Source organism: Acanthochromis polyacanthus, chromosome 1 (assembly GCF_021347895.1).
Source record: "Acanthochromis polyacanthus isolate Apoly-LR-REF ecotype Palm Island chromosome 1, KAUST_Apoly_ChrSc, whole genome shotgun sequence".
Classification (NCBI taxonomy): domain Eukaryota; kingdom Metazoa; phylum Chordata; class Actinopteri; family Pomacentridae; genus Acanthochromis; species Acanthochromis polyacanthus.
In genome coordinates, this window is record NC_067113.1 from 777,173 (window position 1) to 805,134 (window position 27,962).

General features: G+C 40.3%; 1 protein-coding gene across 1 annotated transcript in view; it reads left to right on the forward strand.

The window, feature by feature from the left end:
• LOC110960011 (carnitine O-acetyltransferase-like) overlaps positions 1 to 8,090 on the forward strand; it is a 33,807-nt gene extending 25,717 nt beyond the window's left edge. The window contains exons 9-10 of the mRNA XM_051944734.1: positions 6,191 to 6,310; positions 7,964 to 8,090. Of these exons, the coding sequence (XP_051800694.1) occupies positions 6,191 to 6,310; positions 7,964 to 8,090 (247 nt within the window). The remainder of the gene's footprint in view (positions 1 to 6,190; positions 6,311 to 7,963) is intronic.
• The last annotated feature ends 19,872 nt before the right edge of the window (positions 8,091 to 27,962 follow it).

Sequence of the window (27,962 nt, forward strand, 5' to 3'; positions counted from 1 at the left end):
TCATTCCGTCGGGACGTGTCAGAATCAGCATTCATTTTGAGACGGCGGTACTGTTCGCGGGCTTGACGGCTATTGACCGAGGATAAGGGAATATTGAGTTCTACCAGCGCGGTGAGGAAAGTGTTCCACCCTCTGGGAGGCGTCCGGTGTTTTTTATACGAGTCTGAGAGGTTTTTAAATAGATCGACTATGTGCGACCCTTTCACCACATTCCCCCGGTAAACAAATTCGCCTCTCTCCGTCCACCGCCCGTTGCTTCTTAATAATTTCTCCATGATGTATCGAGCATTTTTATGATAACGGACTGGCAAACTTTTTAATACCTCTATGGCTGCTTCATCCAAATCTGTAGAGTCAGATTCAGGCGGGACCGGAGCGTGAGGTTGAACAGGATCAGCGTCCTCAGACGTGGGTTGCAGACTGAGAGTCACCCGACGCTCATCTTTTTGCCCTTGCTTGATCAAGGTCAAATATCTTTGGAGCAGAGCCTCATACCTCTTCACTTTTTCATAAGAACTCAACCCCGCTGTATTGAGTATGGCTCTAATTTTCTCATCCAAATCATCCTCAGCCGTCTGTCTGATGGTTGACTCTGGTCGGGTCAGCCTGTTAAACTGATGGGGTGATATTAAAAACATTTTCTTTGCCGACGTCAGAGACATTTTTTATTTTTTAACCAGACCTCCGAGAAGATTCCCGATGATAGGTACAGCGGCGGAGAGTAGAGGAAGGATGAAACCGCCCGACTGTCTCTTCAGAGCCTGATGTTTCCGTTTTAATCCAGTTTTTTTATCGGCCAACAGTCTGATGATTTTTTTCTCTCTCTTTAGCTTTTTGTACTGAGAGGGAGAGAGCGGGATGTTCCCCTTGAGAAGATTTATGGCTAACTCACACAATGTTCGAAGCAGGTCAGGGGAGCAGTGAGTGAGAATATCTTTACGTTTTTGAGGTGTAGCCTGATACAAAGCTTTAAGTAACGGTCCGTTTCTCTTTATACGCGCCGACATCATGACTTACTTGGTTTTAGGGATGTACACAGTCGGCCACTCAGAAGGAAGGATCCCCGTTCTCAGTCTAAACTGATCTGCACAATTTTGAGTCAGGTCAACGATCAAATATCCGTATGGCTCTCTGGTGGCATCTTCAAAACTCTCCAAGAAAAATTTCTTTTGCAGCGGGAATGCTTGATGAGCTAGAATATTCATCTGCAATTTATCTCTCGGATTTTTAAACAACACCAGATAATTGCTGTTTAAACTGATGGTACGGCTGTATTTACCTTTGTGGTAGATATTCTGAGTCAGCATCATTACACTCATATTCCTGTGATGTCTATATTGTGTGAAAATCCGTGCCACCTCAGGATGATCAGAGCCTTGGAACATAACATCGTCTAAAATAATGAGATGACTTTGATCAGGAGGAAACAGGTTTACATCCTCAAAAGAATCAGGAATTCCTTCAACAAATTTGATCTTTTTATTTGTTTTCTGCAGTTCACCATACAAAGGTTGGAAAGAAGTATAAATCCATATCACATTGTCAGGTACAGTATCCAACACAGTTTCAAAGTTTTGAACCACCTTATGTATAAAATATGTTTTCCCCGCTCCGCTACAACCAACCACAAGACATGAAAATGGCAGTTTTAGTCTGGCATCAAACTGAACCTCCTCCACATCAGGAAGGTGTGACATTTTTTTTTTTTTTTTTTTCTAATAACCAAAAGGTAGAGTGGTGCCGTCAGGGAATAGACGTCTCTTGTCATACACTACCCTGAACTTTTTGTGGAATGTTGAATTTCTCAGCAGAAAGCCCTTTTTATCACGCGTAATATTGAATTGAGGGGTTTGAATCACACCCTCTTTTGAACCGCGCAGGTACCCCTCCACCAGCTGTTTGACGCTGTCAAAGTTGACTCGCTCGCAGCACTCCCGCGTCTGTGTGATACCTTTAACGCGCAGCACCGCTTTTTTCTGTGTTTTGGTCAGGTAGGCGTAACTCTTGGGACCTGCAGCCACAAACTCTTGAATGCTGTCACCCCCTAGCTCATCCGTCAAATCTCCTAAATAGTTACCCAGCTCCAGGGGAGTCTCACCGTCTTTAACCACGTAGATCACGCTGTCTGTGTCGATGTAAAGCACGTTCTCCTTCACACGCTCTAAATAACTGTACAATTTCAGACGCGCATAAGCGGTGGTGAATGCCGCGATAAAGATGTTGTTGGCGCGGCCCGGGGGCACGAGGCAGCGGTCGTTGTAACACCACTGAATCAGACCTGTTTTGTCATTGAGAAAAGTGAAGTATCGAATTGTGCATTTACCTGAAAACATGAAGCTGAAAAATTCCTCAGGCTCGCTGATTAAAGTGGTTTGGACCAGATTTGTTCGCTGTGCAAATTTTCCCCAGAAGCTGTTCAGACACAGCTTAGACACTTGTCTCTTAGCCGGGTTCAACTCTATTTTGGCAGGGTCAAGTTGGACATTTTGATTGGCTTTGTACTCTCTGATGTACTTTTCCCTGCTCTGCTGATCAGTTGCGTCAGGGGGATAACCTGAAGCTTCCTGCTTGCCTTTTAGGAATGTCCGGATGTAGTCTGCAAAGACCGTGTCGCTACGCCTGTCAAAGTGCCACACTTCTGTGATTTTGACAACCCTGTACCCCAGCTCTAACGCTTTGTTGAACTCGACACTGACCCAGACTCCCGTAAGCGCTCTGGCTTTGTCGTCGTGATGGCAATCGCCCTCCTGATTGTTGATTTCTGCGCAGGTGCGGCAGAGGGTAAACACCAATTTCCCCTGAGCCGTTTTAAATGGTAAAACAGGGAAATAGAGCCCTCGAGGTGGCAAGACGACTGCCCTGATCAGACCAAAGTAATTTTCGGGCGGACCGAAATCTTGGTGAATGATGGTAGGGTGACCTAGAGGGTAAGAAAAGCTGCAGTTTACATATGGATAGAGTGAGGTCACGTCTACATATCTCACTGACTCATCATGCCCCGCTGTGTACCTTAACCTCACAGCGCTTGTTCTACCCCCATAGAGGGCCTGTCTTGGTGAGAGAGGTTCGGGAGGATCGAGCTCTTTCAGAAATTCTTTTACCCCCGGATGCGTTTTTTTCATCTCCGTCCATTCGTGTTCCCTAATCACAATGGTTCGGACGCCGTGATCAAATCTCAACCGATGTAATTTTTTTTCACTGGCCAGGTGCAGCTCCTCAAAAGGACTGCCTGTCAGGGGGCAGATTTCAGTAGGTTGAAAACATATTGGACAACCGTGAAAAAAACAGCCCTGAAACTCCCAAACGTGCTCTACACCCCCAATGACGGCATAGCCGTCTGCAAAGTAGGGACCTATCTGTTTCTCTCCCTTGTTTAGAGCGTGCTGGATGAAGATGTTTTTGTAACGCGCTTCCCACTCCAACCACTGGATGGAGGCACTGGAGTATTGCTTGAACTGATGCCTGTAATCATCAGGAGAGGGAATGGCTAATGTGTCAGCAATAAGGAAGTTTGTTAAGTAGACTTTGATACAGGCACTTGCAATTGTGATAGTACTCAGAGGATCTGTGCCTGTGTCACTAAGAAATTGGTTTCTGAACCTGACACAGCCCTCACGGAGAATTTTGACATCGTTTTTACAGTAGTACACAGCCTCCTTCTCAAAGTTAAAGACACCCTGACTGCTTTTTCTGTACCAGCTGTAAAATTCTTCCTGCTCGCTGAGAGACATGCGTTCGACGCCGTAATCAGACGCTGGGGGAAAAGGCCCGATGTAATTTAAGTGCTCCTCAGAGCTGAATTTATGGGGAAAGTAGCCTTTGGCCTGATCAGTAAAACCGAGAGCGGTAGGCATTTTGTTGAAAGGTCTTCTGGAGCGGCCTCCTCAGGAACATGAAGCCGACGTCTGGTCGCGGATAACCGGCTTCCTCGCTGTCTCAATCTGGTTTGAGGACAACGAGTGGAAGGGTTCTGAGCCGGGGAGATAGAATCTATCTCCCTGAAAAAAACGGCTGGATTGTGGGTCCTCAATGAGTTCTGAGCTCCGTCTGAAAAGTCTGCAAACACGTAGGATGACGGCAACACCATTGAATCTCTGTAAGCTAACACAGCTACACATATATATATACACATATACCCCTGCTAGGAGGGGTTTGAAGAAGGAATATTCATGAAAAGAATAAAAATTACCATAATCTGACTGAGAAAAGTTAATGTCCAGAAATTCGTCTGGGACCACTTAAAGGTAAAAGCAAAGAAACAAAAAGTTCAATTTAATGATACTGTAAAGACGTATGCATAACAAATAAAACACAGTCATGCTGTAATATGAATAATATTACTACTCTGCATCAATTTTATAAACAATAATTATTTGAAAACACGCCTTTAAAGATACTCACCAGTGGTTACTGTGGCATCCTCTTCAGCTGAATGCACTTGTACAGCAACTGTAGCTTCAGTGGAAAATTTAAACAGTTTTATTTCATTTAAAATTTCTTTTATTGAGGTTTTTCTTCAAATTAAAAAATGGATCTCGGCCTACCGTGTCCGTCCATCACGTACCCAGTTTTACAAAATAATGAGTCAATAGGTATTCGGATGACCGCTTGTTTATACCCCTGAACGGTGGGTGGCGCTACTGTTTGCGACCCCTGATTTATTGCATTGCAAGGAGGTGCTACTGTTTTTCTCCCCTGGAGGATCAATAGGGTTTCTGATTAGTTTATTCTGGATAGATATTTTAATAGTCTCTCTACACTCTGTACTCAGTCCACTATATGATTTCTTATCAACCTAACGAGAGCTTTCAAATGAGACCAAACAACGCATTATTGTCTATTTCGGTTATTGAGATATATGTCAGGGAGTGAAACTTGACTTTGTAGTCAGTGAAGTGGGTTAAATCGGATTTAAGAAAAGCAGTGAACTTGAATTTAGACCTCACCTAGGAAGAATAAACTTACATTAAAAATAAGTGGCTTACTTGAAGGCCTGTAAAGCACCTCAGAGTTTCATCTCCACAGAATGACCAATTATTATTATTATTATGAGTAGATTAAAGGAAAACCGGTACATGATCAGGTTCTCTAACGAGGCTCAAATTGCTCATTTTTAATCTTTGGTTTTTTAAGAAAAGCTTTAATAATCTCATAAGACAGTGTAGTACATGTTTTGCTGTGACCAGAGTTTGACCCTGCTCTGTCCTCAGAGTTTGACTGCCCCGGTTGGTTGTTCTCACATCTGTGTTCATCATTATCCCATAACGTCTTCAGAGTTTGGACACCTTATCGTGTGAACAAGCGATAAACAGCGGTTCTCACAACTGTTCATCATCTTTGTCCTGTGACCTTTGGCATCGCAACCCCTCCTCACTCAGAAGGCCATCGTAAATAGAGAGAGGAGATTCCCGTACCGAGTTTAAGAACCCACATGTTTTGAACAAGCAATAGTCCTCTGTTCTCACATCTGCGGACAACATCATCTTTCTCCTATGACCTTTGACATCACATCCCCTCCCTAACTCCGAAGTAAAGCAGAAAGGCAGGGAAGGATACTGCCATTCTGTCTTCAGCTCTTAAGAGGAGCACATGTACTCAGCCACTTCAGGTCTCACTGACCGCTGCTGCCGGACCGGGGAACCGCGTACCCCCGGACGTCCAACATTTTCTGAGCCATGGTGAGTTCTATTCCGCTTTGCGGCCTACAGAAAGGCCTACTGCCGTTTATATATAAAGAAGACCCCACCTCCTCTTCTCATTGGTTCTCATTCGCCCTTCCCCTCACACCTCATTGGATGACCCTTTATTATTATTATGCCTGCTATACATCATTTTTGAAATTATCCTTTCCGGCATTTTTAAATTCGTCATTTCCTTTTATTAAAAAATAAAAACTACAAAAATGGCGGATGGGGGAGGGACCCTATGACGTGGCCGTCTCTCATTGGATCCCATATCATAGCCCGCCTTATGACGTGGCAGCTTCTGATTGGACGGGACCCGCCTTAGTCCCGCCTTAGCCCCGCCCCCTTTGTGACGTGGCAGCTTCTGATTGGAACCTGTCAAAATTTGACGAAAGGTGTCCCATATTACTCTCTTATATATATATATAATGAAGTACGTAATGGTGACACTGTTATTTGTTTTTTCACTAGTTTTGATTTTTCCTTGTTCATACGTGTGGAAACAGGAAGAAGCTAGAGAAGATACTGTCTCCTGTGGTGCCTTTGCGGATGCCCCAGAAACTACACTTCAACATTACACCTGATATCAAGAATATCATTGAAGAGGCAAAGCAGAACATGGACATGTGAGACTCTATAGAAGTTGTGATAAAGCATTTGATAATCTATGAATTCCACCCAAACCCAGTGACCAGAAAAATTTAACTCAAAGATAAAACCAGATGTAAATAAAATCATTGCCATTTCCATTTGCTGCTATTGAAACAGCTGCAGTACGTTTACCAGCAGCACTATTTTCACATTTCTACTGTTTAGACTATTAGACTTCAAATGGCACTTTAATTAACATATGGTAATACTATCACCAGATAAGAATATTCATATTCTGTCCTCTCTGCATACGACTATTCCCCCAAATATTTGGGGGAATATTTGCCCCTTTTGTGAGTGAACATAGAAGCTACATTCTTCGCTTACCTCTGCCCAAGACAAAAGTGACTGATTCAATGAAAAACAAGCAAACCTGGCCATTTCCCTCAGAAGCAGGGATTACCTCAGTGGTCAATACATTTTCAACATTCCAAGCTTTATATGCACTGTTGGCAACATTTAACTCTCTTCAAAATAGAATAACATGAATTAAAATTTAAAGTTCATATTTAAGTAAAAATGATCATTTGCAGGTTGTACACAACCCCTCTGTGTCACACTCCTCTGGTGCCAGCCCCTCTGATTTGGCTAATTGAGCTCAGTTGAGGAAGCACAGCCGAACTCCATTAACAATCACTGCAGTGTTTAAGCCGGCCTCTCTGCACAGCTCACTGCCGGGTCATTGCTCTATGCTCATCATTCAAGCTCACGACACACTCTGTAAACCCTGCACACCGTTCCCCATTGCTTGCACGCCGCTTTCTGGACTCAGTTTCCCCTTGGACTATTAACCTGTTTCCCTGCCCTTGCTACGTCTCTCCGTCTGCTCCATCTGTTCCGCCTGCTTCCACCTTCCAACCCAGGACCTCCGTGAGTCTCCCTACCCTGTAGTTTAGTCTTTGTTTAATGTTTAGTTCTATTCGGCCTTCGGGTCTGCACTTAGTTTAGTTTGTTCAGTTTACCTTCTTCCTCCCTGCAGTTTCCCCCTCGGCTTCCTTTATTCTGCACTTTCTGTTCGTATTTATTCTTGTTTGTATTAAATCAACATTAATTTCACCCATCCGTCTGCGCCTACCGCTTGGGTTCTTCTCTGATTGTGTGACACTCTGGTCTTGTTTTCCTATCACGAGTCTAAAATATAATAGCATCCTTTAATTTCCTCCGGTCTTTGATATTTATATCCAGTAACTGCACTGGTGCCCACGTTTTTGCACACTTTAAATCACTGCAGTTTAATGGTAGGATTGGTCAATTGCCCTCTTTTTGTCATAGTTTTATGCAAAACATCGTGACTAAGTTGTCTAATATTTGAGCTACTAGCCTATTGCACTGTTTTTTTGTGTATGTATATGTGGTAAACTAGATTGTAAACCATACATCCGTCATCCAATTGTCAGAATTACATTTGTATTAAAACAGAGTGATATGCTACTAATACATCTGTGAACATCGATAAAGCAGTTTAAGCAAGGAATGCAGAAATTTTGTAACCGAAATTTAGAGGGTAGGAATAGAAAATGAATATTATTCATCATAAATTTATACTTGTAATAAGCCAAAGATATGTCAAGATATGCAAACATCTGTAAAGCTACTCAAGAAAATTTCTCATCTCCCCACCCTCACAGAATTGCTCAAAACCTGGATCTGAGGGTCATGGTATTCAGCCACTATGGGAATAAAGTTCTGAAGGATCACAAGATAAGTCCTGATGCTTTCATACAGATGGCAATACAATTGGCCTACTATAGGTAAGATGCTGAAAACTCATGGAGATGACTTGTCCTTGTATGCAAACTTTTTTCTCATTGCAGTCAAGCTAACTTACTACAAAGCTTTCATGTAGGGAGAAAAACATGATCACACAGTTAAGCTGCAACAGCAAAAAATATGTACCCATTAACATTGACAAATCTTGGTTGTTTTTTGTGTGTGTGAAAGTGGCTACATTAAGAAATTGCAGTAGTCCAGTCTAGAAATGATGTAAATGCAGTCAATGCTCATCGTTATAAGTTGCATTGTAAACTTTAACTGAAGAAGCCCCAATTTTAAGTCAACCGTCAAAAAAGAAGCCTGTGAAAGAAAGTAGTTTAAAACCCATAAAAAGCCAAGGTTAAGTCTTGCCAAGATCCCCCATTCCAGGGACTTTTTTTATAAACAAAGTTCTTTGGAGCCCAATTCAAATCAGCATCTAACCAATCATGGATGTGATCTTTGTAAGTGGTGATCTTGATACCTCTTCAGATACCCTTAATTCTTATTTGTAGTTCATTGCTTATACACTACCACTCAAAAGTGTGGACACACCTTTTCATTTATTGGTTTTTCTTTATTTTCATGACTATTTACATTGTCGATTCTCACTGAAGGCATCAAAACTATGAATGAATACAAGTGGAATTATGTAGTAAACAAAAAAGTGTGGGGAAAAAAGCTTCATGAGGTAGTCACCTGAAATGGTTTTCCAGCAGTCTTGAAGGAGTTCCCAGAGATGCTGAGAACTAGTTGGCCCTTTTGCTTTCACTGCGGTCCATCTCATCCCAAACCATCTGGACTGGGATAAGATCAGGTGACTGTGGAGGCCAGGTCACCTGATGCAGCACTCCATCAGTATTCTTCTTGGTCAAATAGCCCTTACACAGCCTGGAGGTGTGTTTGGGGTCATTGTCCTGTTGAAAAATAAATGATGGTCCATCTAAACGCAAACTGGATGGGATGACTGTCGCTGCAAGACCATGCAAAGCAGTAATCAAAGCAAATGGTAACTATTTTGAAGAATGGAAATTTAAAAAAACATGTTTTGACTTATTTCACACTTTTTTTGTTCACTGCATAATTCCATAAATTTTCATTCATAATTGTGATGCCTTCAGTGAGAATCTACAATGTAAATAGTCATGAAAATAAAGAAAACATTAAATGAGAAGGTGTGTCACAACTTTGACTGGTAGTGTATATTAAACCCATTTGTTAAATATCTGCTATAACAGATCGCATGTTTGACTGAACAGGTGATTAAAAATGATTTCAAACATAATATCTTTACCTCTTATGGTTCCTGAGATCGTAAAAAAAAAAAACTGTGGAATTTCAGGATACATGAAAGAAAACTTGTTAATATAACTAAGCAGTGTTTCCCCTCCCATATAACCGACGAGGCGGGCCGCCTCGCTGGTATAGGTCACTGCCTCATTAAAATTCTGCCGACATAGCCGCCTCACTGGTCCGCGGCAAAAAAATAAAATAAAAAAAATTGCAGTGCAAAACCCGCCGGACCGACGAGACTGTCCGTGGGGGGGGGGGCGCGGCTGCGGCGAAGACGGTGGAGACGGCCCGATAGTGTATATATATAATTCCCCCCCCCCCCCCCCCCCCGGTCAACAACTTTCCGCTGAAAGTGACCCCACCACCTCACAGCCATTTCAACCCAGGGGAAACACTGTAACTAAGAATAAAAGCACATACATTGAACAACACAATATATGCTTAGGATAAAGGTATCTCTGTCTTGGCCCTTTGTAGCTGTGACAGAGAGATGAGGGGTGTTTGTGTCTCGTGTGTGCATCCTCTTCAAATGTGAGATGCTCTTCTTCAATACTGACCATGATGACCTGGTATTGTAGATTTAGTGTAGATGTTGGGATCATAACTTCAGTGACACTGGATTTCCTTAATTTTAGGATTCAAAACTGTTTAGTAAATTCTTGTATAGAAAGGTCAGGTAGTCACAATAAAGTACAATCTCCTCTTCTCCAGAGGTGTGGTTAGCTTCCAGATTGACACTTTCTGATCAAATTTTCTGATTGTACACTCAATTAAAAAGTGTCTCTCAAACAGTCTTCTGCCAAATTTAAAGCTGTGAGAAAGGTCTCTAGATTTTCAGTGTGTGTTGCTTTGGAATGTGCCTGGCAATAAACTTTTTTTTCTGCTCCTCAGTACACTATGCTAGTACTCATATTTCCCACAGATTAGCTTCTCTTCATTAGCTTTGACATAGAATTTAATGTCCTTGTTGTTGTTATTGTTCAAAAGTGGGACCTAATGGTACAATGCAAAAACAAACTGCCAAAAGCAAACAAACTTAACACAAAGTTAAACAATTTCTAACAATGTCATAAAAGCAGGCAGGCAAGCAAAACATGAGCGAGCAGACAGAGGCAAAGTCCAGTTTTTCAGGGAAGGTTAAAACAACTAGAACAAGGACAGGCAAACAGAAAACAAGCTGGTAACCCAGATAAATACTGCATTAATACCATAGGGGCTGCTGAGGGAAGAATATTCAATTCAGTTTTATTTATATAGCAACAGTTTACAACATATGTTATCTCAAGGCACTTCACATAGTAAGGTAAACACTTTACAATATTTATACAGAGAAACCAGCAGATCTTAAGTTTCCTTCGGTGTGCCCTTTAAAAGCAGGGAAACAACCTCCACCAGAACAAGGCTCAGACAGTTGGCCATCTGCCTCAACTAGTTGGGTGAGGGTAACGGTGAGAGAGAACAGGATAGCACATAGAGAGCAGACAAACAATGCATAAGAGAACAATAAACACACGATGAGAAAGGAGAAGTGACAGAGCAGGTGACTGTTGGTAGAGGATGCAGGCACATGACAATGAGAAGGTTCAAAATCACAGAAGAATAAATCAATGAAAACAAAACATACAGAATGAATGAATGAAAGCCAAAATTGTAACATTCAATATCCATCTTGACAGTTTTAATGATACTGTTTTTTGCAGAGCTAAAGATTTGAGTTCAGTCAGCAAGTTTCAGGACTTTTTAGTTAGAACAGGGAGTTTGTTGAAAATATTGCTGTCCCTTCGATTGGCAGGATGTATCAGAGATGCTGTCCATCATATGAAGCTGCCTCCCTACGTACATTTAGAGACGGACGTGTAGCTGCAATCTGCTCAACCACCAGTGCCTCAGCTGCATTTGTCAAGGCCTTTGATGATCCCAAGAAACAGGTCTGAAAAGAGACAAAATTCCAATGTAACTCCTATATAAATAACTGTAATGGCAGCTTTTCCCTCTTTTCAAAATACTGGAAGTTCCTTTGAGATACCATGTAACAGTGTTTAACTTACAGCTAATGGTAATTCCACTTGATCTCAACTGAGTATTTGACACAGCTGATCAAGCGAATTACTGGAACCAGCTGACCGAGACGCTGCTGTAGACTGCTTTATATCTTCATATTAGGATTCCTGCTGCACAGCAGCACACCAATACTAATGCTATTATGCACAAATCTGTTACTAATGATGACTTGCAACATTCTTGCCTGCTTTTCTTCTGTCTGTTTCACACAGAATACAGAGAAAGTTGATTTATTAGAGAAGGCTATGAAAGTACACAAATGGAACACTAGTATGGTGAGTATCATCAGCTTGACTCATCTTTCTCATCCTATTAAACCAATCTGGCTGTCATTCTGGCACTGAGATGCAAGTTTCACTAACCTCTTTATTCCTTGTCAACAGTCCACTTCTTACACTTCTGACACTATGTCACTACTTTCTCCCAGCTTCACACCCCCATCAAACTTCTGTTTAAATTCCCAGCAGAGATGCCAGTAACGCATATCTCCATTGCCCACTCGAACAAGTTGCAGAAGAGGTATCCAAATCAGGCATCTGAACCACCTCATCTGGCTCCTTTTAATCCAAAGGAGCAACAATTCTGCAGCAAGCTCCCGCCACATGTCGAGTTCTTCACTCTGTCTCAAAGGCCATGCCTAGTCGAACTATGGAGGAAATTCATTTCAGTCTTTTGTACACACCATTTTACTCTTCCATCACCATCTAGAGCTCATGACCATAGGTTTGGGTTGGAATGTAGACTGAAGTGTAATTCGAAAACTTTGCCTTTCGGCTCAGATGCCACCTCATGACGACGTTTCAATACATCTACTGATGCTACACCAGCTGTCTGCCCATCTCATGCTCCATTCTTTCGTCACTCATGAACAAAATTTCAAGCAACACTCAACTCTCCAATCATGCTCCTTCTGCTGGTTTTGGGGCTTTCAACTTCAAGCCACACCATCAATTTAAGTGTGTCTTGTCTTGACCTTTTTCCATCTCCGAGGACCACCTGGTGTATTCACTCAAGTGAAACCAAACCAATGAAGTGAGCAGTCCGTGCTCATCATGAACTTCATACTAGATTCACACCTAAGCCCTCGCAAAACTCTAGCACACCATATACAATTCAGCAAAATGTCAGGATGCTTTGTCTTCTGACCCTCAGTTTGCCAAAGAGACCAGTGAAGTCATAATCTGATCCTGATTCCTCTTCCACTTTGAGCAAGTCCTGACTGCATTCAGAATCCTTGCATGATCTCTGGCCACTCCTTCCATATTGACGCAGCTTCCAGACAAGGGGTTCTGGGCCACATAATGAAGACCATGGGCCTCACTTCTCATCTGCTCAGACCCCTGAGATCTACTCTGTATGTTGCACTCACTATTCATTTCTTTCTTATGGGAGGCTTTTGGGGGTCCACTGGCCCGGGAACAGCTGCTCATCTCTGACTAAGCTTTTCCCCCCCACACTGCATCAGCTCATCTCACTCATCACCAACATAGCCATCCTTCGTATCCAATAAACAATCAGGCTTCAAATCAATAGTGTGATCCTTGCTAGTGAAATGGAGATACATTTTTTTATTTTTTAGCTGAGGTTTAAGAGCAGAACCACACTTCAGTCACGGCCCCTCCTTTCGTATGCCCATATGTACCTGCCATTCCCAATTGTTTGTTCTTGTTTCTCATGCTCCACTCACAGTCTCTATACCGGGCTTTGCAAAAGTTCTGTTACACGGTTTCATGATCTTTACAGACGTTTACATGTCAGAGTGAAACATTCCATTAAATAAACTGAAAGTTCTACCTTATAGGCAGGTGTCCTTAATACAATTTTTTTTTTTTTTTTTTTTTTTTCCTCCGGTGAAGTTGTATCAAGATGGAAGTCAAAAGAGTTGCGATATCTGCTCTCCTTCGTGCTGGCCACAACAAGTCTGACAGAGCCAAGCAGCTGAACATCAGCCGGATGACCGTCCACAGAGTTGCGGAGAGGCTGAAGAATGGTGAAGATCTTTCAGGTCTTCACCATTCTTTAGCCTCTCCGCAACTCTGTGGACGGTCATCCGGCTGATGCCGGGCTGAGGACACCTGCCTATAAGGAAGAACTTTCAGTTTATTCAATGGAATTTTTCACTCCGACATGTAAACGTCTCTAAAGATCATGAAACCGAGTGTAACAGAACTTTTGCAAAGCCCGGTATTCTGCCTCCTTTTCCTGTCTTCTCCTTTTCATAAGAGGTCCGGTGGCCTGGAAGCTGCCGCTTATCTCTGACTAAGCTTTCCCCTCACACACCATCAGTTCATCTCAGTCATCACCAACATAAAGATCCTTTGCATCCAATAAACAATCAAGCTTCAAATCAATGGTGTGGTCCTTGCTAGTGAACATTCACTGCTCTGTGGTCCAGTTCTGATTCTCACGTGCCTATTGGTAGGTGCTTTGAGCAGTGAACAGGGGTCAGCATGGACACTCTGACAAAGTAGCTATACAGAGTATCCAACCAAACCTGTGATGTGCTGGGTGTACTGACACCTTTCTATCATCAAATAATTATGTGCTTCAGCAATTTAAGCTACAGTATTTCCAATCAGACTGGACCACACAGTCCAATCAAAGTCCTTCAGACCCTCACTCTGGCCATTTTTACTGCTTCCAATTCAAGAACTGACTGTTCCCTCGCTGCCTAATATACCATAACTACTTACAGGTGCTACTGTGATGTGATGAACGTTATTCACTTCATTCATCACTTGTTTGAATGTTGTGGCAGATGAATGAATTTCTGAGGAAATTTCAACTTTTGTTGAAACAAGAATACACTGTACACTTGATGTGAGTAAGAAGTTTGTGTTCAAGTAAAACCAGAGTTCCTTTGATACTACTTCTAGTTATCAACACGGCAAACAAATTTAATATTCTCGATCTATCAGGCAATGGGCGGACAGGAAGTGGAAGGACACCTCGTGGGCCTAAGGATGCAGGCTGCTGAAGAAAAAATCTCCATGCCAGATGTTTTCACAGACATCTCGTTTCAGAAATTATTGGATTACAGACTTTCGACAAGTCAGGTAAGGAACAGCTGAAAAAATATAAATTTCATTAGATGTATTTCTAATGACATGTAGAATGCAACTAAACATAATTGAGTCTGTTTCATGTTTAACAATTTTAAGTCTTATCCTACTTGTGTCACTATTTGTGTTTGCTCTGCAACCAATGCACCCTCATATTGTTGGATTTATATTTTCTTTGCTAGGTTAACACACTTAGACCCAACAGAGCCTTTTTAGATGCCCATCTGCAGTGTTGTGCTAAAATATTTGTCCTCCTACAGAAATCTTTGCATATTTTTCACGCTAACTTAAATGTTCCTGAACAATTATTTATATTTATTTTTTAACAGTTTTATTGGTTTTCATATTTTCACAGACAAAAGAACATGAAATGGTACATAATGATGCTGTAACACTTTGCACATTTAAAACAGAAAAAAGAAAAATAATAAAAAAGAAATTAAGGGTACACTGAGTCAAATATTTGAATAAACTAAATTGCAATTGAAAGTAAGGGAAAATAAATCAATGCAAAGAAGTACTGCCACCATACCATGTCATACATTCAAGACAAGATAAAGCTTCCAACCCACCCCTCAAAACCCCACAGTCTGATGTCATACATAATATCATAAATGATCAGATTTTAAAGATTTACAGTCAAATTTAATATCTGATGGTAAAAGACACAAAGCTAGCTGAGCTATGTTGATAATAGAACATGCAATAATAAGAGGATGATGCTTATTTGTTAGCTCCCAGCGATTTTTGGCCATTTTACGTCATTCTGTCCCCTCGTCACAAGTTGAGTCAGTTCTTTCGGTAAATGTCTGAGCACCACATTTCTGTGAAATACCTCTCATTACCCCCCAGAACTGCGGTAATCCTTTCATGAGGAAGGACCCTACATAACGCTCTATACCACTGTGTAACAGTTGGTGGTTTATCCTTAATCCAATTTATCAAAATGCATTTTCTAGCCAATACCAATAGTTTGTCACATAGTTCGAAATGTGGTCGTGTCAAAGCAACTGATTATCATGGAAGGCCAAGAATGAACAGGCCTGGGTCACTACTGATGTTGGCCCGAAAAAACACCACTCGGCTCTTTATACATTGCACCCCAGAATCTTTTGATTAGTTTGCACTGCTAAAAATAGTGATAATAGGTTCCAATCTCTCTTCCACATTTTTTACATAGGGGAGAGATCTGGCGATCCATCTTATTCAGTATTGTAAGGAGTTATGTGTTAGCGGTGTAGTATTTTACACTGTGTCTCTGAGTCTATTACATGTGAAAGTTGATCTAATTACCTTAATGGCTTCCTGCCAGTCATCCTCAATATATACTGTGCCAAGGTCCCCCTCCCATTTCTGTGCAATGTTTCTGGCATCACCTGGGCTAAGAGAGCAAAGCAATGTATAGAAGGCGGAGATAAAATGCATGATGTTTTTATGGTCAACAAGGAACCTCTCTCTCATTGTACAAGACCATACCAGAGGGAGAGAAATTTCTAGAGCAAACAAAGTGGCAGATCTGGAGAAAACCATAAAAGTGTTCTTTGGGGATACAAAATTTTGATTGCAGTTTTTGGAAAGTCATGAGTATATTTTCTGTATACAGATCTCCTACCACTCTCACTCCCCTGCTATGCCACAGGTCATAAATGCTGGGAACGAGACCTGGGACAAAATCCTGGTTTCTTATAAGGGGGGTCAGGAGCGAGTTGCAGGGCCCCCTTCCCAGGTGTTTACAGATTCTCTGCCACACCCGAGCTGTGTTGTATATAATTGGGTTATTTTTAATGTCCCCTGGCAACTTCTTCCCATCACCTGTGACTAGGCTCCATAGAGAGGAAGTTTGGGAGGCCCAAGAATCCAAACAGGGCTTCGAGTTAAGATGAGCATGTAGCCACTCCCACAGAGAGCGAGCATGGCAAGCCCAGTTGTAGTAGTAGATGTTTGGTAGAGCTAGGCCTCCTCTATCAGCGGGCAGCTGTAGAGTTTTGATTTTCTGTCGTGGTCTCTTGCCATGCCAGATGAATCTAGACAATGCTCTTTCTATATCAGCTGTTACTTTTTTTTGGATAACCATCGAGACAACATAAGATATAAAAGCCGAGGAAAAAATGTTCATTTTAATTAGACTTATATGTTCCATGAATCATAGAGGGAGATCATGCAAACTCTTTTTTTTTTATTTTTTCAGATGATGGCAGTATTCAAATATTTTTATTGAATTTTAAATTGTAAACATATAACAAAAAAAAACATCAAGAAGTCCCCAGACAACAACCCCAACATACAAAACAATAAATCAACTGGGAAAAAAAAGGAAACAAACATTAAATGTATCCATAAAACCGGACAAAAAATGACAATAATAATTGACATATGAGAGAGCTTGTGTATCAATTACGTTCTAGTGTTTCCAGCAGGGAATTGAGAGTTAAAATAGTCCAGAAATGGCTGCCAAACCTTAAAAAATCTTTGGGTTGAACCCCTGATTGTATATTTCAGCTTCTCGAGTTTCAAATGTGCCATTACATCCTCAACCCAACGCCTGTGTGTGGGCGGCTTGTCTGACTTCCAATTACACAAAATAAGACGTCTGGCCAATAAAGATGAAAACGCAATTGCATCTGATTGTGCACCAGATATTGTCATCCCAGCAGGTAACGCACCAAATATTGCGATCTCAGGGGCAGGGCTAATCTCCTTGTCACAGATGTAAGAAAAAGTATCAAAAATTAAAGACCAAAACTGTATCAACTTTGGGCAAGCCCAGAACATATGATAGAGGGTAGCCGAAGCCTGACAGCATTGGGTGCAAGTTGGGTCCACATCTGGATATATTCTGGCAAGCCTACTCCTAGATAAATGAAGCCTATGGAGCACCTTAAACTGGAGCAAACCATGTCTAATACAAATCGAAGATGAATGTATTCTCTTAATTGCACTTAGCCAGGAGGCATCCAACATTTCAAATCCTAGTTCCTCCTCCCACCCCGCTTTAATATGACGAAGCGACGGTGATGCGGTTGTCTGGATATCCTCATATAATCTGCTCTCTCCTCCTTTTTGATTTGGATCCACCTCCAACCAGTCGTCCACCCAATCATTTGGCGGAAGTAACGGAAAGGAGGGAAACTGTTTCCGAACAAAGACACGCACCTGCTGATATCTAAAATAATGTGAACTGGGGATATTGTACTCTTTTACCAGCTGCTCGAATGACATGAACACACCATCCTTAAAAAGATCCTTCACCTGTTTCAGACCACTTCTGAACCATATCTTAAATGCTGTATCCATAAGTGAGGGTGGAAAGAGTGCATTAGCTGAAATTGGGAGAGAGGGCATAGCCTGTTTGTTTGAAGTGGGTCCTAAATTGAGACCATATCCGAAGTGAGCCACTCACAACAGGATTATTTGTGAGGCGCTGTTTACTGAGTGGCAATGGTGCACATACTAAAGAAATTAGGGACACCGGATGAGCGGAGTGTTGTTCCATTTCGACCCACACAGATCCACCCCCCTCATAGGACGCAGAGACCCAGTAAATTAGTTTAGAAATATTAGCTGCCCAATAATATTGCAAAAAATTTGGCAGCACCAAGCCTCCAGCCTCCTTCTGTTTCTCAAGATGCACCCTCCTAATTCGTGGGATGGTCCTATTCCAAATAAAGGCAGATATAGATTTATCAAGCTCTCCGAAAAAAGATTTCGGGATAAAAACAGGTATTGTATGAAATAAGAATAAGAACCTGGGCATAATTATCATCTTGACAGAGTTAACTCTGCCAGCAAGTGATATAGGCAGCACTGACCATCGGATAAGAACCTTAGTCAGAATTTTGTAATCACAGCAGAGTAAACTCACAGGCCGAAATGACTCACATTTCAAAGGGTCCTTCCCTTTTTTAAGAAGGACTGAGATGGTAGCCTGAGTCATTGTAGGAGGAAGACTCCCGCGCTCCAATGCCTCAGTATATACATTTTTTTAAAAGAGGGCTTAGTTTGAATGAGAATTCCTTAAAAAATTCAATAGGGAAGCCATCCGGCCCCGGAGCTTTACCGCTCTTCATCTTTTTAATTGCCTGATCAATTTCAGCTGCTAAAATGTCATTAAGATTTGCCCTGTCTTGTTGGCCTACAGCTGGAATCTCCAGACCATCAAAAAACTGAGCTAACTTAGTGCTATCACAACTTTCAGTGGCGTAGAGTTCTTCATAAAATTTTCTGAATTGTTTGTTTATGCTTTTTTGATCTGTGGTTATCCCTTCTAGAGTGTTAATCTCTGCTATAAATGCAGCCTCTGAGGATTGTCTTAACTGATGGCTTAGTAGTTTGTTGGCTCGTTCCCCATGCTCGTAGAATTCTTGACGAGATTTAAGATGAAGCTCCTCGGCTACTCCAGAAGAGAGAGTATCAAATTCAGTTTGCAAACCTATTCTCCCTTTACAAAGAACTGCCGATGGGGCTTCAGAATTTTTATGGTCAACATCCTTTATCAAGGAGATCAACTCATTAAGGCGCGCTGACTGTCTTCTGTTCATGCTTGCGTTATAAGATATTATCTGGCCACGTAAATACGCTTTCATTGCTTCCCATAGATTAGAGTAACTCGTTTCTGGTGACTGATTTGTTTCTAGAAAGAGGTCGATTTGGGCTGACAGAAAGTTAACAAAATCTTCATCAGATAAAAGACGTGGGTTAAGTCTCCAGGTACGTTGTGGGGGCTCATTATCTGGAAAGCAAAGCACCATTGTCAATGGACTATGGTCAGAGATAACGATGCGGTCATATTCACTAGACCTCAACAGGGGGAGGAGTTTCTTGTCTAACAAAAAATAATCTATCCTGGAATATGAATTATGCACCTGAGAGAAAAAATAATACTGTCTAGAAACCGGGTTTTTATATCTCCACACATCAATCACCCCATATGCTTGGAGAAAAGCATTAATAGTCTCTGCTGATTTACTAAGTGTTCTTGGTACAACACTGGAAAGGTCCATAGTGGGATCCAGAACACAGTTTAAATCTCCACCGAGGACCAACTGGTGGCTGTTTAATTCTGGAAGGAGTGAGAAAAAGTCAGTGAAAAATTTAGCATTATCCCAGTTTGGAGCATAAACGCAGGCCAATATCACTAGTAAATTAAATAAATGTCCTTGAACAATAATAAACCGACCGTTTTTGTCTTGAATCACATTTGTTTGTACAAATTGTACCTCCCTATGAATGAGAATGGCTGCACCACGATATTTAGTGTTAAACTTGGAGTGAAAAATCTGGGAAAAGCCCCCTCTCTTAAGTCTGGAGTGATCCTTATCAAGGAGGTGTGTCTCAGTCAAGAATGCTATGTCTGTCCGCAGCTTAGATAAATGAGAAAACACCTTACTGCGCTTTACTGGATGATTTAGCCCTTTGGTGTTCCAGTTTGTAAATTTGTGTTTAACCGCCCTGCACTACTGACATTAGGTGTCGCCATATTCTGGTATCTGAGATAACCTGACAGCAGCCTGCCTAGAAACAACCCTATCACAAAGCCTCTTCACAAATGACAGATCTCTGTTTAGCCATTGTACAATGAAGATCAATAACAGAAAACATGAAAACAGAAAATACAAAACCACATAATCAATCGCATCATTCCCAGAACCCCAGTGCTGGCCTCTCCCCAAACGAAAGGCTGCAAACTCTCCCAGTCGTACACTATCGCACAACATAACAAAGCTTACCTCGTGAGACTGAGTCTCCCCAACATTATATGAATGTCAAAATAACATGATGCAGCTGTTTTTAACAGTAATCAAATAGTACACACTCAATAACTTTCCAATTTAGCACCTTACTTATGTCCCACCTGTAACTAACCTTAACAGAGACAGAGTGTCTTAACTGACCGGATGTCCATTGTTAGGACCCTAACATTTCAGAACCAGAAATAAACAGAGTTAAATTTTTGCTGGCACCTTTTAGACACAACAGAGCAACATTAAATAGTTTCCAAACCGAACAGTTATACTAACAAGGCCTTGTGGCCATAGATGAACAATACAGTGGTTTAAGAAAGTGTACATTTAAGCCAGCCAGTTATAGATGTGGTATCAAGACCAAATCAGTCAAAAACAAAAAATCTGTCGTAAATTTACGCTTTTGCTGGTGAAAGGAGATCTTAACATCCCCTATGCTTAAACAAAGACCACATCAAGATGGCTGTCCAGACGTCAATAGTCAAACATACCTCTGTATATGAGATGTGGAAAACCTGTAGGGAGCAAGTCACTCCGCGCTATCACATCTTCTGGTCGCGCGCTTCAAGTTTTTCATTATGAAATCCTTGGCCTGTTTGGGGTCTTTAAAACTTGTGCGCACGCCATCCGGTGTCGTTATCCTCAGCTCCGCTGGGTACCACAGGCCATAGCGAATTTGATTTTTTTTTTTTTATTTTATTTATTTTGCACAACTATAACATACACAAAAATAAACAATAACAAATTATATGAAGTGCAGGGGGAGGCAAAAAGCCCAAAGGGCTTATTTGAAGTCTCCACCTATAGAATAGTAAAGTTACATAATAATATATGAACATTTAAAATACAAAAAGAAAAAACAAAATACAGGATACTCAAAAGTTATGACATACTGATAACAAAATACATACTAAACACATTATTAAAAAGAAGAAAAATGGAAAGATCAAATAGAAAATGTGAGTGGTGTATATGATCATGTGCGAGTTCTATAAAGGATTGTTTTGCCCATGACTCCTGAGATAAAAAAATATATATATACACATAACTGAAATAAAAAGAAAAACTATATCAAAACAGTAATTAAGTGATCCTTTAAACACCTTTTATAACATTTTATTGAGGAACATTTCTTTATTAGGTGGGAAAAACTATTCCATAATGTACTACCTCTATATCGGAATGAAAATTGGCCTCTGCGAGTAAGAATTTTTGGAGGATGAATCAGAAGAATGACGGGTAGAGTAAGAATGAACCTGTGAGTTTTCTTTGAAATACATCTTGAACTGTTCAGGAATATTCCCCTCACTTGAACGTATCTTGTAGATAAAAACACATTTGTAAAATATTAATGTCATATATGGTAAGAATTTTTAGCCTCTTCATTAGGGGTACTGATGATGTACGCAGCTCAGACCGGGTTGCAATCCTAACAAAACATTTCTGGATGACCAAAGTTTTGTGACGAATACTAGGAAATGTGCTTGCCCAAATTAAGTTACAGTAAGAAAGATAAGGATAAATTAAACTGTAGTAAAGAGTGAGGAGACAATTAGTGGTGACCAGGTAACTAACCCTCCTTATTATACCAATAGATTTGTTTATTTTTCTATTAACCCACTCAACGTGTTCTCTCCAACTCAGTCTCATCAATAACAATTCCCAAGAATTTTGTATTTGACACTTGTAGCATCTTAACAGACTCAATTGAGATCTGAGATAAGTTTTTGTTGTATGATTTTTTTTAACATTAAAAATAATGAAATTTGATTTTTTTTTTTATGTTCAAAGATAATTTATTTAACTTAAACCAATCAGCATAAGCAGTTAAACCAATATTAGCATTCTTAATTAAAGAACTAAAATTTGGATGAGATAAAACTAAAGTTGTGTCATCTGCAAACATTATTGGAGAAACATCTGAAACACGAAATAAGTCATTAATGTAAATGAGAAATAATAAAGGTCCAAGAATGGAGCCTCGTGGAACCCCACAGAGTGACCTCATTTGTCTGAGTAGCAACCCTGAACACAAACAAACTGTTTCCTGTTAAAAAGGTAATTTTTTAACCATTCATACGTAGTATCATGAAAACCATATATGAACAGTTTGTCCAACAGAATACGATGGTCAATTGTATCAAATGCTTTTGAGAGGTCTAAAAATATACTACAAGCAAATTCATTATTATCAAGTGCAGAGGTAACTTTATCAATTAGATGAAGAAGAGCCATATACGTGGAGTGATTTCTGCGAAATCCATACTGGTGCTTATAAAGAATTGAATTAGAATTTAAATGAAAAAGAATCCTTTTATAAATAATTTTCTCTAATATTTTTTGAAAAACAAGGCAAAATAGATATGGGTCTGTAGTTGTTAAAACAGTGTGGATCACCTGATTTAAACAGAGGAAAAACTTTGGCAACTTTTAAATCCTCTGGTACAACACCTGTTTTCAAAGACAGAGAAAAGATGTGAACAAGAGGCTGCAATACTGACTCCTTTACCTGCTTAACAAGGAATGAAGAAATGTTGTCATGACCAGCAGAAGATATTTTTAGTTCATCTATCATATCACTTATCTCTTGAATATCAGGTGACTTAAAAGAAGAAACAATAGGAAACTCAATTGGAATAAAATCCAGTGGATTGCCTTGACAGGTATGGATTTTATTAGCTAATTCAGACCCAATATTCACAAAGAAACGATTACATTTTTGAACGATATCAAATAAATTATCAAAAGACTTTTCTCCATCCAAAAAGACAGAGGGAAGTTCTGATGTAGTATTTTCTCTCTGCAGTAGTTGATTTATCACCTTCCATGTCTTTTTAATATTATTTGAACACTTCTGAATATTTTTACTGAAATATTTCTTTTTTGCAAATCTAATGGAATGAGTATATTTATTTCTAATAGATTTATATGTACCATGGGTAAGAGGAGTAGGATTTAAAATATATCTTCTATAGAGTTTGTTCTTTTTCCTCAGTAGTTTTAGTAGCTCAGCTGTAAACCAAGGCTTATTAAAGTCTTGACTGTACTTCTTGTTAGAATTACCTACTGGAAAACAAACATTAAAGCTAGAACAAATAACTTTCATAAAATTTTGGTATGCTAAATCTGCATTATTTTCTTTATACAAGTCATCCCATTGAATACTCTCAAGCATTTTCTTAAATTTAGAAATATTTGATTTACTCATAATTCTTTTGTGTATTTTTTTCTTGGTATGTTTAACTCTATTAACCTTGTTTAAAGAGTATTGGAATATGGGAAAATTATCTGATAAGTCTGAATACAAGACCCCAGATTTCATCCCCTCACTCAAAGAGTTGGTTAGGATGTTATCAATTAAAGTTGCTGAGTTTTCTCTAACTCGTGTAGATTTATGAATTAGAGGGGAAAAAATAACTAGAATACAGAATATTGAGAAAATCCACAGTATCTGATTTATTGAAAAGGTTTATATTGAAGTCACCTAAAATGTAGCAGAGTTTTTCTTCACTGTTTATGAGGTCAAGAGAACAAGACAAACTTTCATTAAAATCTTTGATGATGAAGTCAGGTGGCCGATAAATAACACCAACAATAATATTCTTTCCATTAGAATTAAAAAGCTCTATAAAAACAGATTCCATCTCAGCTTTATCTGACTTCAGAGAGAGATCATTTCTAATTTTAAACTCATAGTCATCATGAATAAACAGGGACACTCCACCTCCTGATCTGTTTTGTCTTACATAGTGAACCGGATTATATTTGGGTAATTCAAAAATATCTTTGGAATCCTCCTTAAGCCATGTTTCTGACAGGGCAATAACAGAAAATTCATGTTTCAGTGAAAATATATAATGAAGAAATTTGTCATAATTACTGGAAAGACTTCTTATATTCAAGTGAAAAGTAGAGAACACATTTATAGGCATAGAAACACACAAGTTGTTAAACTGGGTTTCATTATAAAAACTGCAGAGGTCTGAGGTGTCAAGTGATGAAAAGAAATTTAGATCTGGGTCCACATCAAGATTATAAGAGTCAATGTTAGAGACGTCAAAGGGGTTCAATATTTGTCCTTCAAAGCTGGATTTGTTATAGTTCATAATGAGTATTAAAGAGAAAAAATGTAAAAAAAAAATAAAATATATATATATATATATATATATATATATATTATAAAAACCAGGTGGTAAAACTAAAGAACCACAGTTTAAACATTGGTCTTCCTTTGTTGTGGATGGCTCATGGTAGGTGGATGGACAATAAGTTTGTCATATCTCAAATATGCAATGTCACCTCTCTCTCGTGCTGCCTTCATCGCTGGGAGTAGTTCCTTTCTCCTCTGCTGAACAGTTTCAGGAAAGTCCTCATTGATGAAGATGCCTGAGCCCTTCAAGTTTTTACCTTTGTCCAGAACAGCAAGCTTGTCCTTTAGCCGTAGAAATCTGACCACAATTGGCCTGGCTTCTCTGATGCCACTGGCTTCCCAGCCCAAGGGCCCACTCCAACTCTATCTTCAAATGATCCAGTTGTAGTTTTTCACTGAAGAACTTTCTCACTTTTTCTTCAGATTCAGAAGCTTTTTCTCTCATAGACTCCTTAATGCCATCCACTACAATATTATGGCGTTTAGACTGGCCCTCCAGATATTCTGTCTTGTCTGTGATTGATATCAAGCTTTTGCAAATTGTGTCCATATCTGCTCTAGTATCACTGCAGTTCTTGAACCAAGTTTTACAGGAGATTTTAAAATCATCAAACTCCTTTTGAGTCATTTCCAGACTCACCTTGAAATCATAGATTTGCTTTGACAGATCATCAATCCTCTTGTTTGACGAATCAACGATGATCTGTACGCACGTCTTAAATTTTTTTTCCTGTTGTTCAGTCAATGTTCTGTAGAAGTCTTTTTGCTGGTCCAACAATTCACGCACTTGAGCCATGGTGACATATTCCTCATTGGTGTTGTTGTCAGCCAAGGCCTACTAGGTCCAAAGTCCAACAAAATCCAAAAACTCCACAGGATGTTAAAATTATCCACAATTTTGCTTCAGATGGTTGATTATGCTCTTCTTCATTTAAACAGCAGCAAAAACTTTAAGTTCCAAGTAGGATTCAACAGATAATTGTTGGATGAAATCCACTGTCAAATCAAAGAATGTCCTCATAGTTCCTTAACAGGCCCCGTACCTCGTTGAACTCCGCCCGCTGTTTGGCTACTGCCTGTGTGTAGTCTGGTTGGATGCGGATCCTATCACCATCCCCCGTAGTTAGCTGTTTCATCTGCCCAGTATTGCCTCCTTCTCCTGGTAGTAATGGCATCTGATGATGAAGGCTCTCGGCGGGTCACTGTTATCCGGTCTCACGCGCAGTGTGCGGTGTGCTCGGTCCAGTAAAGGGGACTTATCGAGACCAAGCGTCTCCTTCAGACATTGAGATATAAACTCCGTCGTGTGCTTCCCGTCCTCTCGTCTTTCCTTTATCCCGGTAATGCGCAAATTATTGCGGCGTGACCGTGCCTCCAAATCCTCATTTCGTGCTTTCTGAATAGCGAGCTCCCTCTGCACGTTTAACATGTCCTGCTCCAGAGCAGCAATCAGGTCGGAGTGGCTGTTGGCTGCAGACTCGAGGGCGACCACTTGTTTGTCAAGGGCTTAACTCTTAGCGTTAGCATTATCGTTGGCTAGCTTAATTTCTGCTCTTAGCTGGTCAACCTGATTCCGAATTTCAGCAGATTGTACCTCCGCTTTGGTGATCAATTCAGTCCTCAACTCGGCGATTGCAAGGAGGATGGCCTCATGTCCGGGTCCCCGGTCGGGTGCAGGCACAGCCTCAGGTGCAGCCGGTGTAGCGTTAGCCTCTGGGCTAGCTCTGGAGCTACCTCTTGTCTCGAGCGCTTTTCGGGAGTTTTTAGACATTTTCAGCGAGTGTTAGGTCAAAATTTCACGCCTGGTGCGACGTATTGGCTTCGGTTATAAGCGTGACTCAAGGTCTTTCCATTACATAGCTGCTTCTATATTAATTAGTAATGTTGGTGAGGAGCTCCGCAAAAATGCGTCCTCACATGGCCCCGCTCAAACCGGAAGACTCATGCAAACTCTCTAAGTCATCTTTATTTTACTAAGAACTGGAGAGAAGTTAAGCTTCCGTAGCTCTGCCAGCTTTGGGGAAACATTGATCCCAAGGTCAGTCAAGCCATTTGGGGAACATTTCAGGGGACAGCTGGGGGGCAGATTTTAGATAGTAGAGCTACCTAGCGGCATAGTTTCTGAATTATAAAAATTTATCTTATAGCCCGAAAAAGAGCCAAACTCGTGCATAGTGGACAGGGTAGCTGGTATTGATATGTCGGGTTTAGTTGAGAACAACAAAATGTCATCTGAGTAGAGAGCTATTTTGTGAACTTTACCTCCAATCATCACCCCATGCACATCTTGTTGTGATAACTAACCACTGCATTCTCTTCTATTCTCCTTCACAAGGTAACATCGAAGTCTGGCTGTCTGCCATGTGCTGGTCCTGCCATATTGGAATCATATGATATGTGCTACAGTCTTACAAATGTTGACATCACCTTTGTAGTGACAGCCTACCACACCTGCAAAGAAAATAATGCAGCACAACTGATTCAAGTCTTAGAAGAAGCACTGTTGAACATGAGGGCTCTGCTGGCCCAATGTCCAAGAACCAAGTATAAATATTACAGCAAAAACTGAGGGAAAATGCATTTTTATTTTACTTCTTGCAGAGTCTGCATTAGCATTTTTAATTTATGTGATTGAAGAATATTTGTTGTCTCAATACATTTAACGGTTGCACATCGAAGGCTGTACTCAGGACAGTGTGTGCGAAGGAGACTCATATTAGTTCAGAGTCGCGTTCTAAATTCTAATGTGTTATTCTCATGATGAATAATCGGAAGAAAATCTTTACACTATAAATTCCAAAAATCACAGAAATACTACTGTACAAGACACAAATGTTTCAGTACTGCTGCACATGGTGACATTAATTAATTCCTTTAAAGTTCTTAAGGCCAACTCCAAAAAGAGTTTGCTTTTAATCTGCTGAGCACATTTCCGCTCCCAAGATATTTAAGTCTTTCCTCTAGCAACACCCTCATAACAAATTTTAGTGCCACCTCTCTAACTGCGCATTGACATTGTATAAGATAGACTGATTACAAGCGGAAGGATGAAAAAAATACTTTATGATAAAGATTGTACCATGAAGTCTAAGTGGGTCATAAGCCTCTGAACTATTAAACTTGTTTTCTGCTACTTGATATCTTTAACATGAATAACTACAGGTTAGGTTTTATGCCTTGTTGTCAAAATGTTGATGAGTGTCATTTTGGCTGTGTTCAGCTGTTCTAATTTTATTTTTTCCCCCTTCAACTCTTGTCACTCCTACAGATTTTTGTCCTTAAACTGAATTTATACATCAACATGTAGACAAATTTGTACTTCTTTGCTATCGCAAATCATTCATTCCATCTGCTATAAGACTTTATAACACCAGCATCACTGGCTGATGTTTACACAAAAATGGACTGCTTCACACAATCCCTTACCACATAATCTGCATAGTTTCTCTGTACTTCACATCATTCCATAACCCATCTTTCCCTTCCTACACTCCTGGACATACTGTGATTGTGATTATGATTATCATTATATTGTTGTTTACTGTTGCTATTGTTGCTCTACTGTATG